A 25,902-nucleotide genomic window follows, 5' to 3' on the forward strand; every position below is an offset into this window, starting at 1 on the left:
CTGACATAAGCAACATTGACAAAGGGCTGATTGTTACAGCCCAGCTCCTGGCAATGAGAATGTCGGAAATGGCAAAACTGGTCAGCTTTTAGCAGTGTACTGTATTAAGCATCTATTAAAAGTGAATGAAGAACAATGAAACCATGGCAACAAGTTGTTGGACATCCGTGCCTCATCACAGAGACTTGCCCACTCTCTGAGCTTGGAGCTCCACAGCAAACAGCCCCTACCCATTCCCATTTTGATCCAATGACAATGTCAGTTAAGATTGTAATGGGCATAGTATCATTGGTTGTGGATCCCTAGAAATGTGTCACCTTTTCAGATGAATCACTTTTCTTGTTTCACCAGGTCGACAGCTGTTCCCGGATACTTCTCCATCCAACAATCAGGCCAGTGTGGGCAGGACTATGCTATGTAAGACTTTCACCTGGGCTTTTATGGGACCTTATTAGTAATCGAAGACACCATGACAGTTGTGGACCATGTGACCATTATTGTAACTGCTTATATCCATTCATACTTAAGGTCTTTCCTCATGGCAGTGGCATTTTGCAACAGGATATCTGTCCCAATCACAAGGACAGAAGGTTTGAGGGACATTATAGTGAACTTACATTGCTGTCTTGGCCATCAGCTATGCCTGATCTGGACCTAATGGAACATCTTGGGGACACTGTTGGACACCATCTCTAGGTGCAAAACTGCCAGTTCCTAATTCACAGGAGCATAGAAACCTGGTGCCACATACCTTCAAAAAAAACTACCAAAGATGCCATCAGGATCACTGATTTATTTCTTTCTAAGGGAAGACAAAATTTTACTGAGCAGGTGGCCATAATGTTTTGGCACATCATATGAAAAACTGGATTAGCTGAGAGGAAGATTATGTGAAAAATGATGGAATTCTTAGTAATTTTAAAATATGTTCTCCCCTTTTCTTCTGTTTATACATTTCCCCCTAATTTCATTGTTAAATAAACAATGGCAACTCACCTTATTCAAACTGTCACATGCTAATTAATGTATATGTGTATCTTGGAACTTGCACCATTACTATGCATACTTATTAGGATGATCTCTTGAACAGAAGTCAGTCCCTTGCTTTAATATGTTAGAACAAAGAAGGAAACCAAAAACTTCAAATAAAGAGGAAGATGAACAGGAATACAAAAATCCTGAAAAACTGGATTAGCTGAGAGGAAGATTATGTGAAAAATGATGGAATTGCAGTATTATGGAATCAGAACATAAAGAAACTGCTTATAAACAGTAGACTGTCTTAAATTATTATAAGAAAGAAACAGACGTAGATGCAGGCTGTATTGGGAATTTGTCTTCAAAGAGGCCCGTGGTTTTGACAGAAACCTTGTAATTCCCATCTCTAACAAATGGGGAAACTCCCATCACCTGGACAGAAACAGTTGAGAACCAAATACAGAGCTGGAAATCCACACTTACAATAAGGAAACTCCCATCACCTGGACAGAAACAGGGGCAGCCTTAAAATCTTTGCCTAAAGGAAAATCTTCAGGTGCAGATGAAGTGAACGCAGACATGATAAAGGCTGCAAGTATCCAATGCATACAGTGGCTGCACCGAGTACTCAATGCCATATGGGCAGATAACAAAATGTCTGTGGATTATAGCAAGGATGTAATAATTCCCCTGTTTAAGAAAGGTAGCAGGCAGAAACCCACCAGCTATAGAGGAATAACCCTATTGTCTCATGGGCTGAAAATACTTGAGATCATAGAAAAGAGTCCGAGAACTATCATAGAAACACAGGTGGAGGAGGAACAATACGGCTTCAGAAGTAACAGATCAGCAATAGATCTAATTTTTAGCACTTGCATGTTGATGGAAAAGTATTGGGAGAAAGGCAAGAAATTGGTTATTGTATTCCTGGATGTAGAAAAAGCCTATGATAGTGTTATAAGAGATAAGATCTGGGAATACCTGAGGAAAAAGAATGTGCTAGAAGGACTAATAAGAAAAATTCAGATGTTGTACAAAGACCCTACTAGTTGCGCACAAATTGGGGAAGGACGATCATCATGGTTTGAGACCAAGAGTGAAGCAAGACCAAGACAGTGGTGATGGCAGCCAACAGAGATGGACAACCAGCAAGTGTAAAACTACGAGACCACCAACTAGAGTGTGTGGACCCTTACCTTGGAAGTGTAATTTCCAGTGATAATTTGGTCAGAAATGAAATCATCAACAGAGTGCAAAAAGGATCTGAATTCTACCAACAAGTAAGATCACTTTTATGGGATGACTTTATTCCAAAACAAACCAAACTTATGATGTTTAATAGCTATTTCGTACCAATTTTGACCTATGGTTTTGAAACATGTACCCTCACCAAAAGAGAATCATCAAGGCTGCAAGCAGCAGAGATGAAATTTCATAGATCCACCATCCAGAAGACCAAGATCAACAAGTTAAGGAATGAGGAGGTGAGGAAAGAAGTCGGAATAAAGACATCCTTATTAGATTAAATAGGTACATCTAGTTTTCAATGGTACGGGCATGTGATGAGAATGGAGCCAACTAGAATAGAACAGCCTAAATAAATTTGAAAAGACAGGTGGATGGGAAAAGACGTCAAGGAAGACCTCATACCCGATGGATGGACTTAATTATCTAGTGACCAGAGGATGGACAGTGTATGATATTCTCCGTGAACAGGTGTATTTGGATAGGATGAAGTGGAAAAGGCTAATTACCAGTACCCGGGAAACTGGAACTGTTAAGTGATGATGATGATAATGAACAAATGTGAAATTGGGTAGGTCTAGGTGCTAAAAATAATAACCACATCACTCTCAGTTGAATACAACAAATAGTTGAAACTGCACACTCAAAAGATCAGTTCAAATTCTGAAAAAGTTGAATCACCAGAGGAGCAATATTAGTATTAAAATTCTCTATAGATGAAAGTATATAAAAGAATTTAACAATATAGATAAGTCTTAAGACATAAATGATATGTCTGCTAAAGTAAAATGGAAAAAAAAACAAAGCTAATTGTGCAACAGTATATTCATTTTGCTTGACTGCAACACAGCATGTCATCATTAGAGGAAGTGAGATTGTACCCTTCTCATAATACTGCCGATATTGTAATCTGGGATTTCCATTGTTCAATATATTTTTAAGCTATACATTGAGGACACAATGCTAGAGTCAGGAAACATTTAGATATTTGTGTAGAATATACGGCAAAGTAATGTCTATGCTGGTGACAGTTGTTTTACATAAAAGTGAAGAAGACCTCAAAACCATATTAAACAAATTGGATTAAGTTACTGAAAAAGTGCAACATGAAAATGATTGTAAAACAAAGGTAACAGGTTAGGTTAATGTTTTTTAACGTCCCGTCGACAATGAGGTCATTAGAGACGGAGCAAAAGCTCGTGTTAGGGTTGGATGGGGAAGGAAATCGGCCGTGCTCTTTCAGAGGAACCATCCCGAACAAAGGAAACAGTTTGCAGCAAAGAATGACAAGTCATAGTATGATGTAATGTATGTGACTTACTGCAAAAACAAAGGTAATGGTTTGTGACAAAGAATGTCAAGCCATAGTATGATTACTTGTATGTGACAAGCTACTACAACAAATTGAGTCAGTTACTTATTTAGGAAGCAAGATTACTAATAGAAGTAGCAAGAAGAAATAAGGAGCCAAATTACGTGAGCAGAAAGTGTCTTAAGGAAAAAAGAAGATATTAATCTCAAACAGTAACGGCATACAAATCAAGGAAAAATCTCTGAAAACATATGTTTGGATTGTGACCTTGAATGACTGTGAGACCTGGACTCTGGGGTGTGAAGAAAGGAAAAGACTGAATATTTTTGAGATGTTTTGTAACAGGTATGTCTGAAAATCAGATGGATTGATAAGCTCACAAATGACAAAGTCATTAGAAGGGTAAGAGGGAAGTGGAGTTTATGAAACACTATCTTAAAAAGAAGAGTTCCAACTATTGGTCATCTGTTGGGACATGAATGGCTCCTAAAACAAACACGTGTCAATAGAGAAAGAACTACAGGAAGACCAAGCCTTAAATACATCAACAACATTATAAAAGATGTTGTTTAACTCCTCTACAGAAATTAAGAAGGCAAAGACTTTAGGAGTAAAGGAGACCACTCACCAAAAACCAGAAGCGTTGAGTCGTTGACACAGAAAAGACAAATTTCTTGCTGGCTGGACGCACAATGCCAGGAGTGGACTAGAGTGCTAGAGTGGCGTTGAAATTGTTGGGTGGGGTGGGCAGAGGGAGGGAAGGAGGGGGGAGAGGGAGAGAGAGAGAGAGGCAAAAAGAGGGGCTGGAGAGGAGGGGATAGCTTGCAGTTTGGAGGGATGCAGCCAGTTTGCTGGCTAGGAATGCAGGGGGAGGAGTGGCAGGTGCATAGGCTATGCATGTGATGCACGGGTGTTGAAGCTAATGGGAAGCAGTACATGATGAAAGTGATGGGGAGAAGGCAATTGGTAGGCAATGATGGACAGAGGGAGGGAAGCAGTTGGGTGGAGGGTGTGAGGACAGTCAGTTAACGGTGACTGAGTCCAGGATGGATCCAGGAGAGAAGGATATATTGCAACAATAATGCCCATCTTCATAATTCAGAAAAGCTGGTGGTGGAAGGAAGGATCCAGATGCCCTGGGTCAAAAAGCAGCTGTTGAAACTGAGCATATTATGTTCAGCTGCTATCTTGTTTTTGGCCACATTTTGGTGGTGGCTACTCATTCTGGTGGACAGCTTATCAATTGTCATACCAACGTAAAGAGCTGTACAGAAATTGCAATACAGCTGGTATATGATACAGCTGCTTTCACAGGTGGCCCATCCTCTGATGGGAAAGTATAAGCCTATGGCAGTACTGGAGTAGGAAGTACCAGGTGGGTGGATTGGGCAGGTCTTGCATCTGGATCTTCCACAGGTATATGATCCATGTGGCAAGGGCTTGGGAGTGGGAGTGGGATAGGAATGAACTATGACATTATATAGGTTGGGAGGGGTAGGAAGGATCTTGGTTAGGATGTCTCTCATTTCAGGGATGATGATAGATCAACTATTGAAATACAGGTACTGTTGATGTTTAGTGGAATGTTTTTGATGACAAGAATGTGTGGAGTTGGATTGCAACCTTCCCACTTCTTTTACACTTGTCAACTTACTTGGTATGCATAGCTGATTTTCTTCTCTGGATAGCTGGCTACGTCAGTCTCTAAAAACTTCTTCTCTGAAGAATGATGCTAGTTAAAGTAACATATAAGACTCTCTCTTTTCTCGTGAGATAAGTAGGTTCTCGAAGAATACTTTTAGTTCATTCTCAGTATATTTCAACTTCCACAAAGAACAGAAATTATCATTTCTCAAATAAATATTCGACTTCTTGTAAGTCACCCATGTCATCTCACATTAGATACTATTAAGGTACATTTTCAACAGAGTTGGTTTAACAACCACAGAAATCATAAACATGTCTTGCCTCTAGCAAGCCTGTGTTAAGAGTTCCTTAAAAGTATTCTCAACTCAACTGTTCTTTTGTCACTAATAATAGCCACAATTACAAAACAGACAGAATAAAACTGCAGTTCCTTGGTTCTGCCATTTGCTTTCAGTACGACTTTCATAGACTGACCGACAAGTACTTGTCGGTGCCATCGACCGTCGTGTCTACAGTCTTCTCACGACAAACTTCAGACCTGCACACAACTGGTTCAGTTTACATCACACCAGCTGAAAAGAGTGCTCCACCTACCATCTTCGAAGGATGCCATGGGTCTGATAGGGTTCCTTTTCCCCACTCACATCTAATATATCATGTGTTCAAGACAGTGGAAGGCCAAGTGGTTCTAGAATTTATGCAGAAATTCTTGAATCACTACAATGTGTGGACAGAGATAGAGGCCTGTATTGAAGCAGATGGGAGGGAAGGTGTTGTGGTTTTGAAGGAATGATAATATGGTGCCTTGACCCCGAGTCCAGATCATGAAGACGTCATCAAGGAGACTGAACCAGAAAAGAGATTTGGCGTTTTGGGAGGGTAGCAAGATTTCCTCTAGATGGCTGATAAAAAGGTTTGTGTAAGGAGGGTGCCATGCAGGTGGCCTTAGCTAGTTTTCAGGTGGTTGATTGGATGTGTTGGTCAACAAGAACAATTTTTTTTCAGTAGGAGTACTATAACCAGCTACAATGGGGCATCCAGGATTGTTGGGTTTATGAATTTTGGGGAGACTGTAGAAGTTTGTTGGGTTGGGTGTGTGGGATGATGGACATGGGGAGCATGGTTACGGGATGAGCCTGTGGATTTCATTAGGGATTGGAGCCTATGTTGAACTTCTGTGATATGATCACTGTGGCAGAGCTTGTAGGTAAAGGAGTGAGGGAGCTGGTGAAAGCCTTCTGTCAGTTAATCAATGTGTTTCATCATGACAGTGGTGGAGCCTTTGTCTTCAGGCAGTATGATTAGGTCAGAATCTGTTTTGAGGTTGTATACAGCTGTCCTTTCTTCTGCCGAAAGGTTAGTGCTCATAGGAAGGGACCTGAGAAGGATGGTGAGGCCAGGTTGAAGGTAAGAAATTCCTGGAAGGTGACCAGGAGATGGGAAAGGGGGAGGATCACAGTTGTATGGTGGCATGACCTGGGAGAGGCATGGTTCAATATTGGGAGTAGGTTAGCTACAGTTGGAGGGATTTATGGCAAAGAAGCGTTTCCACTGTAGGGATCTGGAGAAGGAAAGGAGGTCTTTGACAAATCCAACATGGTTAAAATTGAGTGTGGGACTGAAGGTGAGGCCTGAAACTTCTGTGGGAGTGAGGTATTTGGTGGAAAGAGTAACATCAGTGTTTTGGGTTTGCCTGGGTTCTGGATTTCATGTAGTGTTGGAAGGGAGTTTTAGAGGATGTAGAAGTTTGGAAAGGTCATCTACGCCGGGTGTGGGTACTATAAGCGGTTGACAAGGTTATTCACTGTGGTGCTTGAAGGCAGGAGTAGAATAATTTTGTATGTAAAGCAAATACATGCAGAATAAACACTTTGAAAAATATTTAATTTTGGTCTTTCTCAGCAAACCTACCCACTATGAGCAGCTAAGTCAAGCACTTGTTTCAGGACAGATATTTGATGTTGGTCACTTTTATCTCTAGCTTCAAACCATCACAATGCATTACCTAAAGATGTAAATGCTTCAGAAGCAGCTGGTATATTTTCATCTTCATTTTCTGAACCACTAGTTGAAGAGAAACTGGTGGCATCAGATTTATCAGTGACGAGGTTACAGTTTCGCTGTCCTGCATGATTTTTGTTACAACTGTCAATGTTGACTTACCAACCTAGTATTCATTAGATAACTTAGTTGCAAATTCACTTTCCTACAATCTTTCTTTTATCTTGTATTTATTTCTCGTAGAAAGAACGGCACATTTACGTCACAGCATTTCATATCACAAGTTTACTTTACACTGCAAAATTTACACAAGTTACTATTTGGTTACTATTCACAACTCAGTGTTGGTGTATGGTAGGAGGGTGGGGAAGGGGTGGGGTAAGACCATTTGGTGGGGGGAGAATGCCATATGCAAGCATGTATCAGTTTGGATAACTGGTTGCTTGGTTGATCAACGTTCAGGTAATCAACACTCTGCTGTAGCTGCATTTTTAATAATCATACACAACCACCTGTTTGATAAAAGGTTCATACCTACAGACTGGAAACTTGTACAGGATACAGTAATACACAAGAAAGAAAATAAAAGTAATCCACTGAATTGTAAGACACATATCATTCACATCAATTTGCAATAGAATTTTAGAATGTATGCTGTGTTCTGATATTTTGAAATACCTCAAAGAAAAAGATCTGTTGACACGTAACCAGTGTGAATTCTTGTGAAATACAGCCTGGTTATCAACAGAAGTCATCAAGGTGATTTCATTATTTCTAGATTTCCAGATGGTTTTTGATATGGTTGTTCTTCACAAGTGGCTTGTAATCCAATTGTGTGTCTATAGAGTAATATCTCAGTTTGGATGTGTGATTTCTTACTAGGAAAGTCACAGTTCATACTGACTGATGGAGAAGTCAGCTAATGAAATTGAAATGATACCTGCATTTCCCCAAGGAAGTGTTGTAGGCCCTCCTGTTGTTTGTAATGTATGTATACAATTTAGGAGAAAATCTGAGCTGTGGTATTACGTTGTTTGCAGTTGATGCTGTTATTTACTGTCAATTGAAGTCATCAAAACCAATTGCAAAATGGCATAGATACGATATCCACATGGTGAAAAGTGGCAATTGACCCTAAACAATAAAAGTTATGAGGTCCTCCACATGAGTACCAAAAGGAATCTGTTATCTTGTCGTTACATTATAAATAATGCAAGTTTAAAGGTTATCTATTTAACTAAATACCTTGTCATTACTTTTACAAACCATTGCACAGAAGATGTTGTGAAGAAGGTGAACAAATGACTGTGTTTTATTGGCAGAACAGTTAGAAGATGTAACAAATCTAGTAGACTGCCTACATTATGTTTGTCTGTCTTCCTCTGGAGTATAGATGTGCAGTATGGCACCCTTAGCAAATTGGGTTGACATAAAAAAGTTCAAAGAAGGAAAGCTTGTTTTGTATTATGACAAGGTAAGTGAGACAGAGTCTCAGACGTGTTGAACAACTTAGGGTGGTAATCATTGAAACAGCTAGTTTTCATTGTGAAGATATGTTTCACAAAATTTCAGTCACCAGCTGTCTCCTCTGAATGCCAAAATATTCTTTGAACAATAGGAAGACCTGCATCAGCAAACTACCTAGAAGGCCCGCTACCAGTCATTTTTACCAGTGAAATTTTTGCTCTCTGTTTGCAATTTTACTTGTTAAGGTAGTTGAGTACGGAATCTTTATAGGACAATAGTTCTTTATGCTTATCTTACAAATGCATGTTGCATAAAATTTCTGTAGAAAGTGTATTTAATTAAATAAAAAAGATCAAAATAAGGAATACATAGAAAATACAAAATCAATTTAAACTAAACTTAAAAATGCAAAGAAACATATAATTTTACAATAACATCTTTTATCTGTGTGACCTGTACTCATTCATAGCCCCAAATACGTTATTAACATGTATTTAGTCTGAAAAATGAACAAAAATGAACACACATTGCTGTAGCAATAATGAGAAAATAACATTTTTTCTCCCTGTGACACCTTTTCAGTCCAAGCCACCATATTCATCAACGCACTGCACACATACTGAACACTTCCAGCACATGGATGAAGTTCAAATTTATTCCTCTGCACGCACTGATTTTTAGTTTTGTTCAAAATTTGCATCCTCCTATCTGGCAGGTCTTCCGTATGATACCTTACATATTTCAGGGGTCACAGAGAATGTATGAAAAGGTCATTTCCTTGAATATAAATATGCAGAGGAGAGTTGTTCTGCTAATTTGAAAAGAAATATTCACCGGCTAACTTTTTCTCCTGTTGTCTTTCTGTAAAGGAACCAGGTGTTGATTCCAGCAAGGTCTAGGATGTTGAAAACATGTGCAAAGGCCATCTGCGGCAATTAAATTTGACAGTGTACAGACAAGATATCTGCCCCAGAATATCAACTCCAAATTTAATGGAATTGTAGAAGCTCACAGTTTTAGGGAGTTTCTCCTGTGTTTGTTCATCCACTGCAACTGGCTGCTGCATTGTGCTCAATAGAACAACATTTTTGTTGGTCTTCCTCTTATAGCAAGTAGCTGTTGTGACACTAGATTTGTATAAAATAGTATCATACAAAGATCCAGCAGTAGACTTTGCTAATGGTGGAACTTTTCTTCGGGTTCTGTTCATTGTACCCATCATGGTTGTGTTCTCCCACTTCAGTGCTCTGAAAGATGTTTGGCTGTGAAGAGATTGTCACATGTTACATTTCTTCTAAAATCTGCATCAAGTATGTTAGTGGGTCTTGCACTTTGTTTACCCAAATAAGAAAACCCATTCACACTATATTTACAACTGGCATCTGCTGCAAGCCAAAACTTCAAACCAAATTTGTCTTCTGCATTACTCATGTATCGTATATAGCGGCACCAAGCTTTGTGTGGATAGAGCTGCTTATCCACGGGTATAAATGCACCTGGTTTACAGTTCTGGATAAAGATAGCTGCAAATGAATTCCAGACTGGAGTAGCTGCTGCAAAGCTTGTGAGTGTGCTTGTCATTGAATCTCAAAAATTGCATGACATCTATGATCTTATTTCTTCCCATAGTGCAAGAAAAAATGCCTCATTCCCACACTTGAGACGACAGAAGTTTCAGGGGGAAATTCTTTCTTCCATACACTCCATATGCTTGCATTGCAGCAATGGCAGCTTCTAATTGGGCAATATCAAATAACCATGACTCATACTGGAGAAGTTCTTGGCCCCTAATTTCTGTGAAGTTTTTTTTATATTCTGTAGAATATTATTGTCTATTAACACTCATCATACACTGCCTGAAACTACAGGTTATCCCAGGAGTTTCTACCAACACATTGTGATGCACTAATCTTCGAGGTGCATTCCCTCGTCCAATTCAAGTTCACACTGTTCCGTTGACTGCAGTCTGTGCACTTCCAACTTCCAGATGGTGAGATGAATGTCATTTTTTTCTGTCCTTTTTTCCAACTGTGAGAAGGAATTTGTGGTGTCAGCAGAATCGAACGTCTAAGCACTGGGTTATTCGTATATTGTTGTACAGTTTCTGAATATTCATCTTTCAATCCCAACAATTTGCCTCTTTCTGTTTCATGGGGCTGACATTTTGTATCATCTTTATAATCTTTGACATCTTTATCATCCAACTCATTACAGTCAAAAATATCTACTCTTTCAGAATCTTCTTCTGGTAAACTGTTCATGTAATTCAGTAATTCTTCATCAAAACAAAAACACTGGTGCCCCATAATAATGAAGAGAATGTTAAACTTCTTCAGAGCACAACTGTGTATTGACAGAGAACAGTAACTAAAGTATGTCCACTCTTCCACTAAATAGAGTAAAATGTGAAGAGAGAGTGGGAACGACATTATAACAATGAAATAAAATAAGCTAAGTGGATGAAAAATCAGTTGTTGTGCCTTTACAGACATGAAATCTACACTACTGGCCATTAAAATTGCTACACCATTAAGATGACGTGCTACAGGCCCAAAATTTAACTATCAGGAAGAAGATGCTGTGATATGCAAATGATTAGCTTTTCAGAGCATTCACACAAGATTGGCGCCGGTAGCAACACCTACAACGTGTTGAAATGAGGAAAGTTTCCAACCGGTTTCTCATACACAAACAGCAGTTGACCAGCGTTGCCTGGTGAAATGTTGTTGTGATGCCTCATGTGAGGAGAAGAAATGCGTACCATCACATTTCCAACTTTGATAAAGATCAGATTGTAGCCTATTGCGATTGCTGCTTGCGCTGGTCGAGATCCAATGACTGTTAGCAGAATATGGAATCGGTGGGTTCAGGAGGGTAATACGGAATGCCATGCTGGATCCCGACGGCCTCATATCACTAGCAGTTGAGATGACAGGCATCTTATCCGCATGGCTGTAATGGATCGTGAAGCCACGGCTCGATACCTGAGTCAATAGATGGGCACGTTTGCAAGACAATAACCATCTGCATGAACACTTCGACGACGTTTGCAGCAGGAGCTTGGAGACCATGGCTGCGGTTACCCTTGACGCTTCATCACAGACAGGAGCGCCTTCAATGGTGTACTCAAAGACGAATCTGGGTGCACAAATGGCAAAACGTGATTTGTTCAGATGACCCAGGTTCTGCTTACAGCATCATGATGGTCACATCCGTGTTTGGCGACATTGCGGTGAACGCACATTGGAAGCATGTATTCGTCATCGCCATACTGGCATATCACCCGGCATGATGGTATGGGGTGCCATTGGTTACACGTCTCAGTCACCTCTTGTTCGCATTGATGACACTTTGCACAGTGGACGTTACATTTCAGATGTGTTATGACCTATGGCTCTAGCCTTCATTTGATCCCTGCGAAACCCTACATTTCAACAGGATAATGCACGACCGCATGTTGCAGGTCCTGTACGGGATGTTCTGGATACAGAAAATGTTAGACTGCTGCCCTGGCCAGCACATTCTCCAGATCTCTCACCAATTGAAAACGTCTGGTCAATGGTGGCTGAACAACTGGCTCGTCACAATACGCCAGTCACTACTCTTGATGAACTGTGGTATCGTGTTGAAGCTGCATGGGCAGTTGTACCTGTACATGCCATCCAAGCTCTGTTTGACTCAATGCCCAGGCATATTAAGGCTGTTATTACAGCCAGAGGTGGTTGTTCTGGGTACTTATTTCTTAGGATCTATGCACCCAAATTGCGTGAAAATGTAATCGCATGTCAATTCTAGTATAATATATTTGTCCAATGAATACCCGTTTATCATCTGCATTTCTTCTTGGTGTAGCAATTTTAATGGCCAGTAGTGTAAAAATATCTCACCAGTCACAATGACCGACTGCGATCCTTTAAGGTAAAAACATTTATAATTTTTCAGATTTTGTAATAGACATATAGATGTATGTCTTTTACAGAAATTATAAACTATCAAGATATATTGAAAGTCATAACAAATAAGGTCCATAAATTAAAATATACACTATTTATTACATGGTAAACAACATTCACCTGTCAGATTGACCAGTACAGTCCTTCTAGTGTTAACTGCCACCTACAGGGGGAAAAATGACCATTGTAATAAAATAAGAGGCTGCACAAGGAGATTTATGTGTTCATTTTTCCCAAACGCTATTCAAGAATGGAATAGTCTATAAATACTAAAAATCAAATAAAAACAGTCTTGATTGCATTTTCATATTTTTATTCTTTAGCAGCCGGTTGGGCCCTTTCCTCAGACCATTTTCAAGGTGCCGTCAAAGTAAGGATGTCACTGCAGTGCCATCCTTACTTCCATGGATCTCGCTCTATCTGCTGCCACCAGCAGCCAAAATGGTGGGGAAAAGTTTGAAGATAGTCCGAGTAAAGGGCTGAAACCAGTTGGTAACAAATAAAAATCTGAAAACGTGATCAAGACTGTTTTACTTGATTTTTAGCATTTTGTACCAATTGCTGCTTCACTCCAATTACAGAAATGTTTCCAAAACTTTAAAGTCAAGAAATAGTCTGAAAGTTTTCTGAGAACACTCTGCCAAATACTTAAGTCTGAACTGCAGAGTAATTGTGTAAATGCAGATTGTGGACAACCACTTTATTTGTGCAAGTCTGTGCAAACGAATGTAGAGGCTGCTGAAGATTTTATTTTATTTTTTGTATTGTGTAAGGGTTTAATGATGCTTTGTAGTAGCTTCTTCACAATATTTCCATAGAAAGTATTGAATATATTTTAAATTTACTGTGGGTTTGTGGCACTGAAGTTGTTGAGAATGAAAGCTGTGTTCTTGTGTTCGTGAATCAGTTGATTTGTTTTAATTCCTACAACATAGCACATTGCCTTTGGTTTGTAAAATGTAAATTTTTGTGGATGGGAAGGTTACATTTATTAAAATGTTCCAGGCCATTATGCTGTGGTTGTGTGAATTGTTTGTTGAAACCTAACATTTCATCTCCATCTGCAGAGGATGTCTTCCAGGGGCTGGATTGAGGGAGAGGGGGGGGGGGGGGGGTGTTGTAGCTTTTTTGAAGGCCTGATGCACATCCTAGCTTACTATTGACTGAAATAAAATTCTGTTTCTGCATGCTCTCATGTGGATCAAGTGTGACAGAAATGACTTGTAGCCAGGAGACCACCAGTTCCTGTTTGATAAGACTTAGGTACTGGCAACCACATGTGAGTACTATGAAAGGCAGCACAGAGAAGCCATAGAGATTAATAAACACATTTAAATGTAAGGAGGAGGGTATGGAACTGAAAGCTATTTGGATTCCAGTATTGAAGAAGATCACCACACGGTGTTAGCAGTAGTGGCTAATGACCAATTGCTCTTGAGTTTTCAAAATGTTTGATGTCATGCCATTTCAGGGGAGCACATGGAAGTGGAATTTTACTTCAGTCGAGAGCGAGCCAGGGTGTCTGCATTTTGCTTTCAGGAAAGCTACAACCTCTCTTGGTGACATTTCTGCAGTTAGGGATGAAACATTGGGTATCATCAAGAAATTCATCTGATGATGGCATGATAGCTTAAATATTTTAATAAGTGTGCCTTTGCTTTGTATCCAGATGTTGCCACATAACTAACATTAACCATAATGAGATTTTCACTCTGCAGCGGAGTGTGTGCTGATATGAAACTTCCTGGCAGATTAAAACTATGTGCCCGACCGAGACTCGAACTCGGGACCTTTGCCTTTCGCGGGCAAGTGCTTTACCAACTGAGCTACCGAAGCACGACTCACGCCCGGTACTCACAGCTTCACTTCTGCCAGTATCCGTCTCCTACCTTCCAAACTTTACAGAAGCTCTTCTGCGAAACTTGCAGAACTAGCACTCCTGAAAGAAAGGATATTGCGGAGACATGGCTTAGCCACAGCTTGGGGGATGTTTCCAGAATGAGATTTTCACTCTGCAGCGGAGTGTGCGCGGATATGAAACTTCCTGGCAGATTAAAACTGTGTGCCCAACCGAGACTCGAACTCGGGTCCTTTGCCTTTCGCGGGCAAGTGTTCTACCAACTGAGCTACCGAAGCACGACTCACGCCCGGTACTCACAGCTTCACTTCTGCCAGTATCCGTCTCCTACCTTCCAAACTTTACAGAAGCTCTTCTGCGAAACTTGCAGAACTAGCACTCCTGAAAGAAAGGATATTGTGGAGACATGGCTTAGCCACAGCCTGGGGGATGTTTCCAGAATGAGATTTTCACTCTGCAGCGGAGTGTGTGCTGATATGAAACTTCCTGGCAGATTAAAACTGTGTGCCCGACCGAGACTCGAACTTGGGACCTTTGCCTTTCGCGGGCAAGTGCTCTACCAACTGAGCTACCGAAGCACGACTCACGCCCGGTACTCACAGCTTCACTTCTGCCAGTATCCGTCTCCTACCTTCCAAACTTTACAGAAGCTCTTCTGCGAAACTTGCAGAACTAGCACTCCTGAAAGAAAGGATATTGCGGAGACATGGCTTAGCCACAGTCTGGGGGATGTTTCCAGAATGAGATTTTCACTCTGCAGCGGAGTGTGCGCTGATATGAAACTTCCTGGCAGATTAAAACTGTGTGCCCGACCGAGACTCGAACTCGGGACCTTTGCCTTTCGCGGGCAAGTGCTCTACCAACTGAGCTACCGAAGCATGAGTCACGCCCGGTACTCACAGCTTCACTGGCAGAAGATTGATTGATCTTCAGCCCTTACCCATCTTGTACTTGACCATTAAAGTGCCTGTACCCTCCACCACTCCCAACATCTACTCTCTCTTTTTGTATCTCCTTGAAATCACCACCTTTTAATTCCTGGACTTACTAGTACACATTGTGCATTCCCCCTTTGAAGCCAGTCATAAACATGAGCAAAACATCTCATATTATCTTGTTAGTCAAATACATCACAAGTCATGTCTCTCTCTCTCCCACTTTTACAACTAGCATCCCCAACACTGCCACCAACAAAATCCCTCTTCCTGGTGAATAAGCCCAGCCTGGCCTCCTTACTCAACCCCAGCACATCTTCCATCCGTGCCCAACTATAACCCTAATCAATCTTCAAAACCCCACAACCCTGGCCCTCATTCAATCCTTAACCTCTCGTCCAGATCATTTACTGATCCTGAGACATTTGTTCTTTCCAAAGGCCCCATCTTGAACCCCACATGCAAATGTAATGAGAACCACAACTGGAAATACTACTTCATCACCTAATCCTAACCCAAAATTGCCAGAATGAGCATAAAATCCAGTCTATAAGAGGTCTACCCAAATCCCAAAGAGATACCTTTTCTCTTCCCCAAAACCATCCACTCCAGACATTCCATAAGTTTTTCACTTCCAACATTGCCCCTCAGACCATCCTGAGAAATATCACTGAAATTCCAAACCTTTGAGCTAAGTCCGTATCTTTCCATTACCTGAAGGCACACCACTCTGTCATTATTTGCCATATGCATAAGGGCTTGACTACCGTAGTACTTGACTGGGGTAGGTGAAAGAGCAGCACTATCAATTCTTGGACTCCTTCAATGTACAAATTTCTTCCTAATCACGCCATTCCTTCCACCCAGGCTCAGCAGCAGGAAATCCTGCAAACCCTAGGTCCCTCACAAGGACTCATAACTGCTTTTAAAGAACTCCATGCCCATCCTGATCAACACACATCCACTTTCTACCTACTTCCTAAAATACGCAAATACAATAGCTGGCATTAAAGACCCCACCGAACACATTTCAGTCCTGGTTGACCAGCACCTCCAACTCATCACACAGAGCCTCCCACCCTACTTATAGGACAACAATAACTTTCCCAAGCATCCATTCCCCCCATCTCCCACCTGTAATCCTCCTGGTCACCATAAATTCAATCTCACTTCAATTGAAGCTGACAGACTTACAGATAATCTTAAATAGCTCTTTGCGAAATTGCTCAGCAATAAATTCCACTTCAGAATCATTAAATATTTAGAGCATAACAATTTCGTCTGCACTGCACCAACAGTATGCAGCAATACAAAGTATTAGACAGTGAAAGGGTTACCAATGTTATGGCAGTAAGCACTACAACAGAGATACAAGAAATTGTTATTATTAATAGACATAGAGATATGAAGTAACAACTCCTTATGTCTGCAGATAGCTTGACAATGGCCAAGAAGTTGAAATAAGTTCGTATCACCAGAAAATAAGTCTTTTAAAAAGTCTTTGAATATCTTAGTGGTTTAGCTTACTACGCATACACCGTAGCACCAAAGAAACTGCTATACACAGGTGTATTCAAATACAGAGATATGTAAACAGGCAGAATATGGTGCTTTAATCGACTATGCCTATGTAAGACAGCAAGTGTCTGGTGCATTTGTTAGATTGGTTACTGCTGCTACAATTGCAGGTTATCAAGATTTAAGTGAGATTGAGTGTGATACTATAGTTGGTGCATGAGCGATGGGACACAGCATCTCCGAGGTAGTGATGGCGTGGGATTTTCCCATACGACCATTTCACGAGAGTAGTGTGAATATCTGGAGTCTGGTAAAACATCAGATTTCTGACGTCCTGCAAGAACAGGGCCAATGGCAACTGAAGAGAATCATTCAACCTTCTGCAAATTGCTCAGATTTCAGTGCTGGGCCATCAACAAGTGTCAGCATGTGAACCATTCAACGAAACATCATTGGCATGGGCTATTGGAGAAAAGGCCCACTCATGTACCCTTGACGACTGCATGACACAAATGCCTGGGCCAGTCAAGAATGAAATTGGACTGTTGATGACTGGAGACACGTTGGCTGGCCGGACGAGTCTTGTTTCAGATTGTATCGAGCAGATGGACATTTACTGATACAGAGACAATCTCACAAATGCATGGATCCTGCATGTCAGGTGGGGACTGTTCAGGCTGGTGGAGGCTCTGTAATTGTGTGGGGCATGTGCAGTTGGAGTGATATGGACCCCCTGATATATTTAGATACGACTCTAACAGGTGAAACGTAAATACACATCCTGTATGATCACCTGCATCCTTTCATGTCCATTGTGCTTTCTGATGGACTTGGGCAATTCCAGCAGGACAATGTGACACCCCACACATCCAGAATTGTTAATGAGTGGCTCCAGGAAAACACTTCTGAGTTTAAACACTTCCACTGGCCACCAAACTCTCCAGATATGAACATTATTGCACATATCTGGGATGCTGTTCAGAAGAGATCTTCACCCCCTCATACTCTTATGGATTTATGGACATCATGGTGTGAGTTCCCTCCAGCACTACTTCAGACATTCGTCAAGTCTATACCACGTTGTGTTGTGGCACTTCCGCTTGCTCGCAGGGGTCCTAATCAATTTTAGGTAGGTGTACCAATTTCTTTGGCTCTTCAGTGTATAATGTCCTTACAAGACATCTATAATGCTGCAGATCCAGAAGAATTTCAAGTACCTCCCAGGTCTTATTCGAAAACATATCTCCCGATCTGTATCCTACTCTTACACTCTTGAGTAAAACAGTTCCCACTTCCAAAAAACTGAGAAGCAACCCCCCTTTTCACCTAGTACTGCCGAAGCTTTGACTGCTTCAATAATTTACTCCACCAAGACTAACATTCTCAAATCAAATCCTGAAATGAGACACTCTCTCACTGTTATTCTCCCCACATTATACACCTACTGTTGCTCTGTTAACATCCTAGTCTAACCATAAGACCATCCCAAACCATTATCCTTACCCCAAGGTTGCTACCCATTCAATCATCCCCTGCCCCCATTCTCCCTGTAGAACTTGCTGCAGCCACCCACTAACCCACTACCATGTAGTCCAGCCCCACCACTGGTAAATCCTGTAATATCAAAGACAGAGCAACTTGCAAAACAATTCATGTTGTATATCAGCTAACGTGTTCAATACATAGCATTTTATAGAGGTATTACCACCACTAAACTGACTGAAGGATGAGTGAGGATAGAAGAGCTGTCCTCATTGGACACCCTGTACCCAGCCACTGAACATGCTCTGCAGCATGATTCTTTACTTCTCACTCTGTTTTTATTGCCTCTGGACTGGACCTGACACAGTGGTTACCAGTATACCATATCGGGCCACTTTCTCAGAAAGATCCCCCTTCATCTTTGTCTGCCCTTCTCCTCACTGCAGTTGAGCCTGCACACATGTCCTTCGTTTTCAACCTTGTTCAGCCTATCTCTCACTCCTTTCCAATGAAGGAAGTACTAGTTCCAAAAGCTAAGTAGAACATCTCTTTTATTTATATACGTGTGTGTTGGCAATACTGTACATTACACCTCCTTAAGTTAAGTACTGGCAAACATTTCTCTCTCACTATTTATTTGTTTTCTCAGTTAAATTTCTCTTTGATGCAGTATCACTGTAACTCAAATATTAGATTATTTCACTAATATTCTAGAAAAATGCTTGGTGGTATAGACTTTAGTAGCTTTTGATGAATACTAGGATCGTTCCTGCGATAGTGCACAGCCAATTTCCTTCTATATCCTTTCTCAATCTGAACTTGCGCTTTGTGTCATCGCCCATACTTTTTTTTAATACTGGGTTTTGCCAACAAGCAGACAGTACTGTCTGCCAGTAAAACTTTCCAAATGCAGTGTAAACACTTTTTAGCTTTACAGTTTACTTCCTCTAATTAGATATCAATCTGGGTATCTCTCTGGTTGTGTTGCATGTTCTACTCAAACTAAACTACTTAACTTTAAAGGTTTCAGTTTGTACTACATTGACATCACATCTGGAAGTAGGCAATAATGCTTCATGTTTGACAGTGAACTGATAAGATTTTCGACAATTTGTATGTCTTTGAAAGTCATATCTGATAATAAAATCAATTTACATGTAGACAAGAATAACAACCTTTTCAAAGTCACTGCCAATTATTATTTTATTATTATTGTTACTATTGGTATTGTAATTGTTCATTGTATTTAATTATTATTCACTTAATTTAATGATATGTACCTAGATTGTAGCAATGTTATGCCAATTCTAAGGAATAAAAAAAAAATGCAGTGTTGTTCAATCAGTGACTTTTATTTATCTTCAAAAAACAGAAGAGAATGTTCAGCTCCAGAAAGCTCTGAAAAATGTATCTGAAGAAGTTAACAAGAATGTGAAGAAGGAAACTGACTTAGTGAAAAAGCACTGTAATTCTAAAATGGAAATTTTTCTTCGCGATATGCGAAACCTTGAAATGGTAAGCTGTAATTAGGACCCAGACTTTAATGACAAGCCATATTTTTTTCTGGACTTTAGAGTGAATTTTACAACAATTTATGAATGGATCTGGGTATTATAGTACAGAAAAACATATTTTTATTATGCATATAAAGTCATATTTAAGCCTTTTTAATGATAGTTCATATTTCTGCAAACTTTTGCTGTGATAAGTTATATTTTGGCCAATTTTTATCTGTTGGGGCTTATGGGCACTCAACATTGAGGTCATCAGCGTCCAATTTTTATCAATGATGCATATATTGGTCATATCCATAAGGGAGCAAGAATAAAAACATGGAAATGTTGCCCAAGTGACAATCCTTGTAGGATGGAAATAATAAATAAAAATGAGGATAGACAAATTCATTTGTAGCAAATTGATGGGTGGCCTCTCATTGCCCCCTTACATTGGCACGTCTTGCTTGTCTAGCACATTATACTTCTCAGCTGGGCAACTGTGCTAAAAGATCAAGGTCACGGTGTTGCAGGTGGTTACATGTGTTTATTATTACTGTATAGATGTAGGGACAGGAAAATTTCATGAAAATGATAATGCAAAATTACCAGTTTTTAGCAAAGTAATGCAAAATTGGCAACTTTTATGATATATTGCATAATTTATAGCTTTCCAGTGTATAAAAATATTATAAAAATAAGGTCAGCAATTTACTAATACTCATAACTGATAGTTACTGAATGTTAAAACTGCATATTGGCTTCTCACCTCCTCAAGGCTGGGGGTTCATGTATGATCTTAAAATGAATTTCGTTTCCTGCATAACAATTTCTGTTTTGGCGACGTATATAGCAAAGAAATTAGGAAAAGAACTACCAATTTGCCAGAAAGTGACACCAAATTTGATAAAAATACTCCACCAAATTGGACAAAAAAAGCACCACTAAATCCGGCAAAAATACCATTGAATTTGCAAAAAAAAATTTGCTGAATTTTGTATTAAAAAACAAAAACAAAAATACCCTCGAAGAACTACACAGATTTGGCCAAAACACAGAAATTCGCAAAAACACTCAATCATCCCACTGAAGTACCAGGTTGAAGATACCTATTTGGTAAAACAGTGAATCCAACTGCACAAAAACATCTGTAACTGTCTGCTGTACATCCTCATTCAACAGGAATTGTTGACCCTTCGAAGCCTTTTTCAAAGGACTGAAGACATAATAATTGTGCGGGAAGAGAGCCAGACTGTAGAGCAGGTGCTTGAATGTCTTTCATTTGAGTTGGCTGGCCTCCCAGATCAACCGGTGTCTTGTTTTGTATTGCAACCAGCATGGAACTCGGCACATCATTCCGTAACAGCAGTTTTCAACAGACATGCTGCACCATACATATTCTTCATTCTCTGATTGCTGTCTGCTGGTGCTTGTCCTTCAGCAGCCATGAAAATGCTTGGATGCATTTGGTAATAATGTCGTTATGGTTCACATTTTCCCATTTACTGCACACTTGTTGGAAAGACACAAATGCCATACCAATCCCTTGGCTACAAGTCAGTGCTTATAAACATCTACATACATACTCCGCAAGCGACCATATGATGTGTGGCGGAGGGTACCCTGTACCACTACTAGTCATTTCCTTTCATGTTCCACTAGCAAATAGAGTGAGGAAAAACAACTGTGTATACGTCTTTGTATGAGCCCTAATTTCTCATCTCTTATCTTCATGGCCCTTACACACAATGTATTTTTTTGGCAGTAGAATTGTTTGGCAGTCAACTTCAGATACCAGTTCTCTAAATTTTCTCAATAGTATTTCTTGGAAAGAACATCACCTCCACTCCAGGGATTTCCATTTGAGTAGAAGCATCTATGTAACACTTACGTGTGGTTTGAACCTACCAGTAACAAATCTAGTGGCCTGCCTCTGAACTGCTTCGATGTCTCCCTTCAATCTGATCTGGTACGAATACCAAACACTCAAGCAGTACTTAAGAATAGATTGCACCAGCATCCTATATGCGGCCTCTTTTACAGGTAAACCACTCTTTCTTAAAATTCTCCTAATAAACCAAAGTCGAGCATTCACCTTCCCTACCACAGTTTTCACATGCTCATTCCATTTTATATCGCTTTGCAACATTATGCCCAGATATTTAAATGACTTGAATGTGTCAAGCAGGACACCAGTAACACTGTGTCCGAACATTATAGGTTTGTTCTTCCTAAGCATCTGCATTAACTTACATTTTTCCATGTTTAGAACTATGTTTTAATCATCACAGAAAATAGAAATTTTAGATCTAAGTCATCTTGTATCTTTTGACATTAACTCAACTTTGACCCCTTACCATACACCATAAAATCATTGGCAAACAACTGCAGATTGCAGCCCATCCTGTCTGTCAGATCATTTATGTGTACAGAGAACAACAGCGGTCCTATCACATTTCCCTGGGGCACTTCTGACAATACCATTGTGTCTGATGAATATTTACCATCGAGGACAACATACTTGCTTCTATGATTAAAGAAGTTTTGGAGCCACTCACATATCTGTGAACTTATTCCATATGCTCATACCTTTGTTAACATCCTGCAATGGGGCGTCGTGTCAAATGCTTTCTGGAATTCTAGATCTATGGAATCTGCCTGTTGCCCTTCATCCATAATTCACAGTGTATCATGTGAGAAAAGTGCAAGCTAAGTTTCACAAGAGCGATTCTTTCTTTAACCTTGCTAATTCATGGACATAAGCTTCTCAGTCTCAAGAAAGTTTAATAAATTCAGACAGAGAATATGTTCAAGGATTCTGCAGCAAACTGAAGTTAAGGGGTATTGGTCTGTAATTTTGCAGATCCATTCTTTTCTTATATGCTGAAGTCAACTGTACTTTATTCCAGTCGTTTGGGACTTTGTGCTGGGTGGGAGATACATGATAAATGAAGGCTAGGCAGGGGGCCAGTTCTGTCGAGTACTCTTTGTAAAACTGAATTGGGATTCCATCTGTACCTGGTGATTTATTTGCTTTCAAATCTTTCAGTTGTCTCATCCATACAGGACTCTGTCTGATGGTTGAATGATGGTATGTTTACATGTTTCTCCAATGTGAACGATTTCTTGAATGTCTTATTTAAAATGGCACTGGAGTCGCGATACGTTGCATATACCGTGCATACTGTATTAGGTTTTCAAAAAGTGATCAGTTGGTACAACAGTGTACTTTCCTAAAGTATTTACACATCCAACTGTCTCTTTGTAACGTAATTAGGTAAGGATCTGTATAAAATCACTGTAATGTTATAGTTATAAATGTATAGATTTTTGTATGAAGATACTAACTCCACATGAAAATGTTCAAAGGTGAATAAATATTCTATTCTATTCCTGTTTCTGCAGCAATTCCCTCAAATGGAAACTTTTTGATTGCCACTTACACATAGAATATATGTGTGTGTTGGTGTGTGAGAGTTGCACAGATTATCAAATCCTCACTGGTGTCTCAATAGTATAAACCATGTCTTCTGTCACACCCTTGTTTTTATCTCAAAATCTTATGTTAATAGTGTGGAGAAGCCAACATTTTGATTTTGTTTATGCATTATGTTGCAAAAGCTTAGTACTAAGTAAATGAAAGTAATATTTATTGTGTATAATTTAGTATGAAATATTAACAGAATCTTAAAGAACAAAGTGAGAAACTCGAAAAGGCTCAGCAGGAGTGCAAGAAGCTTGAAGAAGAACTGAAGAAAGTACACACAGAAAAAATGATATTTGCAGTAAATAGCAACAAACACACAGAAGAATATCTCAAAGCTCTATATCACCAACTACATAAAGCAGAGAAAGATAAGCTGCAGATTTCCAGAGAAAAGGATGAGCTCCTAACAAGAATTCAGCACATCCAAGAGAGGTAATTGAATCTGGCAAAAAAATTTAAAAAAGATGGTTTTGTACATAACATGATATGACATAAAGCCTCTCAGAAATCTGATGCCTCTCTGATATCTCATGAACTTTTTCTCTTACTGATGGTAAATAGGCACACATTGGAGATACAGGAACAAATGCAACAGTATTTAAGCTTAGAACAGCATGTGGCAGAACTAACTGTAGCATTATTAAAAGCACAGTCTGGCGAAAACAAAACAGCTCTTCATAGCATTAAGTAAGCTGAATATATGGTCAAGTGCTGCTCATTTATATTATTTTGTTGAAATTTATCTAACAATCATTTTCATTCAAAGAACTAATCTCATTTCTGCTTACAGGGAAGGCAGTTTATTAACTAGTTTACAGGAACTAAAGAAAAAAGAATTGGAGACAACTAATGAACTTCAGCATCACCTCAATGCACAAATATCTTTAAAAAACAAGTAATAAAAATTTATTTTATGAATATGAAAATTCCACAGACAAATAACACTTGATATTCAACTTCAATTAAATCTTTCAGGTGGGAGAACACAGTATTAAGCCTCACCGAGAAATTTGAATCTCGAATAAAGAATCTGCAACGGCAAAGAAATGAACTGAAGATTCGAAATAGATTTTTAGAAAAAGAAATGCAGAGAACATTACGAGAGATGGCTTTTGACCATACTCGGCTAGACAATAGTTCTTAATGTTCTTGTGTTGTAAGTGCATTAGTCTTTTATTCTTCCTTATTTTCTGTTTTGACACACAATCTAATGGAAATAATACAGGGATATGCTATTCTAGTGATTTTCTAATAATTGCATTGTAATTTATGTACTATCATATGGTTTTGTAATAAAATAAATAATCATGAAATTTATTGAATAAAAATGGATTATTAGTTAAATCACCTCTCTGTTTCAGAAATTAGGGGTAGGTGGTGATTTAAGTAAAATTTATTATAGGATAACAGAAGCTAATTTCAGAAACTGGAGAGTCCATTGTGCAAAAAAGAAGAAAAGGCTGTAGAAAACAATACTGTTCAGAAATTAAATGAGGAAGTTACCATTACAATATTGATAGCACTCACTGTTAATACACCTCTTGCCATGCCCAACTGCCTCTACCAGACCAGTCTAACATCCCCATTTGGCACTTGAAGCCAATATAAACACCCTCTGCCTTTCATTAATAGTGGGATGTTAAAAGCTCTCTGGTAACTGGTGGACACTGAAAATTGCATCTACAATGCAGGTAGTAACTTAATGATGTCTGAATAAAAGCAGGTGTCAGCTATTTAACTCAACAAAATGGTTTTATTCTTGCAAGCACATACAACAGAAGATATCTCATTGATGTTCAGAGTTATTTGTCTTACGAGAGTAGTGGGATGTTTTAAGATGTTGCGGAACTACCTAATTTAAGTGTAATGAATCAAAGACATGACTACAATACAAGAAACTGTACTTCTCTGATCTTGCCACAGAATAGATTAGCAAAAACAAACAATAGCCATAAGTACATGTCAATTAAAATATATAACAAATTGTACAAATATGCCACAAGCATGCCAATCAAATTATTTAAGGAAAAGCTACACAGCTTCTTGTTAATGAACCCATTCTATTCAATAGAAGAATTTTTAGAAATACCCAATATCAACTTAAGTTAAATGTGTTAAATATATTTTATAAAAATATTAGGTTAAGTGAACTGACGAAGTCTATTGCATGTAATAATGCTGAATGACCAATAAAGAATCTGAATCTGAATCTAACAGTTTTCCCAAAATCAAATTTTAACCTTCTCTCCTAAGGCCAGAAGATTGAACTTAAAATTCCACTTTCAGATACATTGGGTGTACAGTTAATTTAGCTAAAAGGGGATGGCAAAGTACAATGCTTCAGAAAATGCAATTGTGTGGAATATCGAAAGAATGGTGTGCTTTATAATTGTGTGTGTGTTCAGTTCTTCTCTCTTTAATAGTATACACATTCAACTAGTTGCAAGTGCTTTTGTTTCTGATTAGATAACATTCTTGTGCAAACCTTCATTTTCCTGAAGAATCTCATCTCTGCCCCTTGTATTT

The 25,902-nt window shown here is 39.3% G+C and overlaps 1 protein-coding gene across 4 annotated transcripts in view; it reads left to right on the top strand.

Moving 5' to 3' along the window:
• Window positions 1–25,585, top strand: part of LOC126282087 (sodium channel and clathrin linker 1-like) — a 93,846-nt gene extending 68,261 nt beyond the window's left edge. For 3 of the 4 annotated variants that reach the window (XM_049981542.1, XM_049981543.1, XM_049981544.1), the window contains 5 exons: window positions 19,769–19,911; window positions 23,573–23,808; window positions 23,938–24,063; window positions 24,167–24,271; window positions 24,352–25,533. In XM_049981542.1, the coding sequence (XP_049837499.1) occupies window positions 19,769–19,911; window positions 23,573–23,808; window positions 23,938–24,063; window positions 24,167–24,271; window positions 24,352–24,520 (779 nt within the window). In that variant the 3' untranslated portion in view covers window positions 24,521–25,533. Of the gene's footprint in view, window positions 1–19,768; window positions 19,912–23,572; window positions 23,809–23,937; window positions 24,064–24,166; window positions 24,272–24,351 lie in introns of all 4 variants that reach the window. The other variant, XM_049981545.1, reaches the window with a different exon arrangement.
• Window positions 25,586–25,902: the final 317 nt, after the last annotated feature.

The sequence above is a fragment of the Schistocerca gregaria genome, chromosome 7 (assembly GCF_023897955.1).
Source record: "Schistocerca gregaria isolate iqSchGreg1 chromosome 7, iqSchGreg1.2, whole genome shotgun sequence".
NCBI classification, from domain to species: domain Eukaryota; kingdom Metazoa; phylum Arthropoda; class Insecta; order Orthoptera; family Acrididae; genus Schistocerca; species Schistocerca gregaria.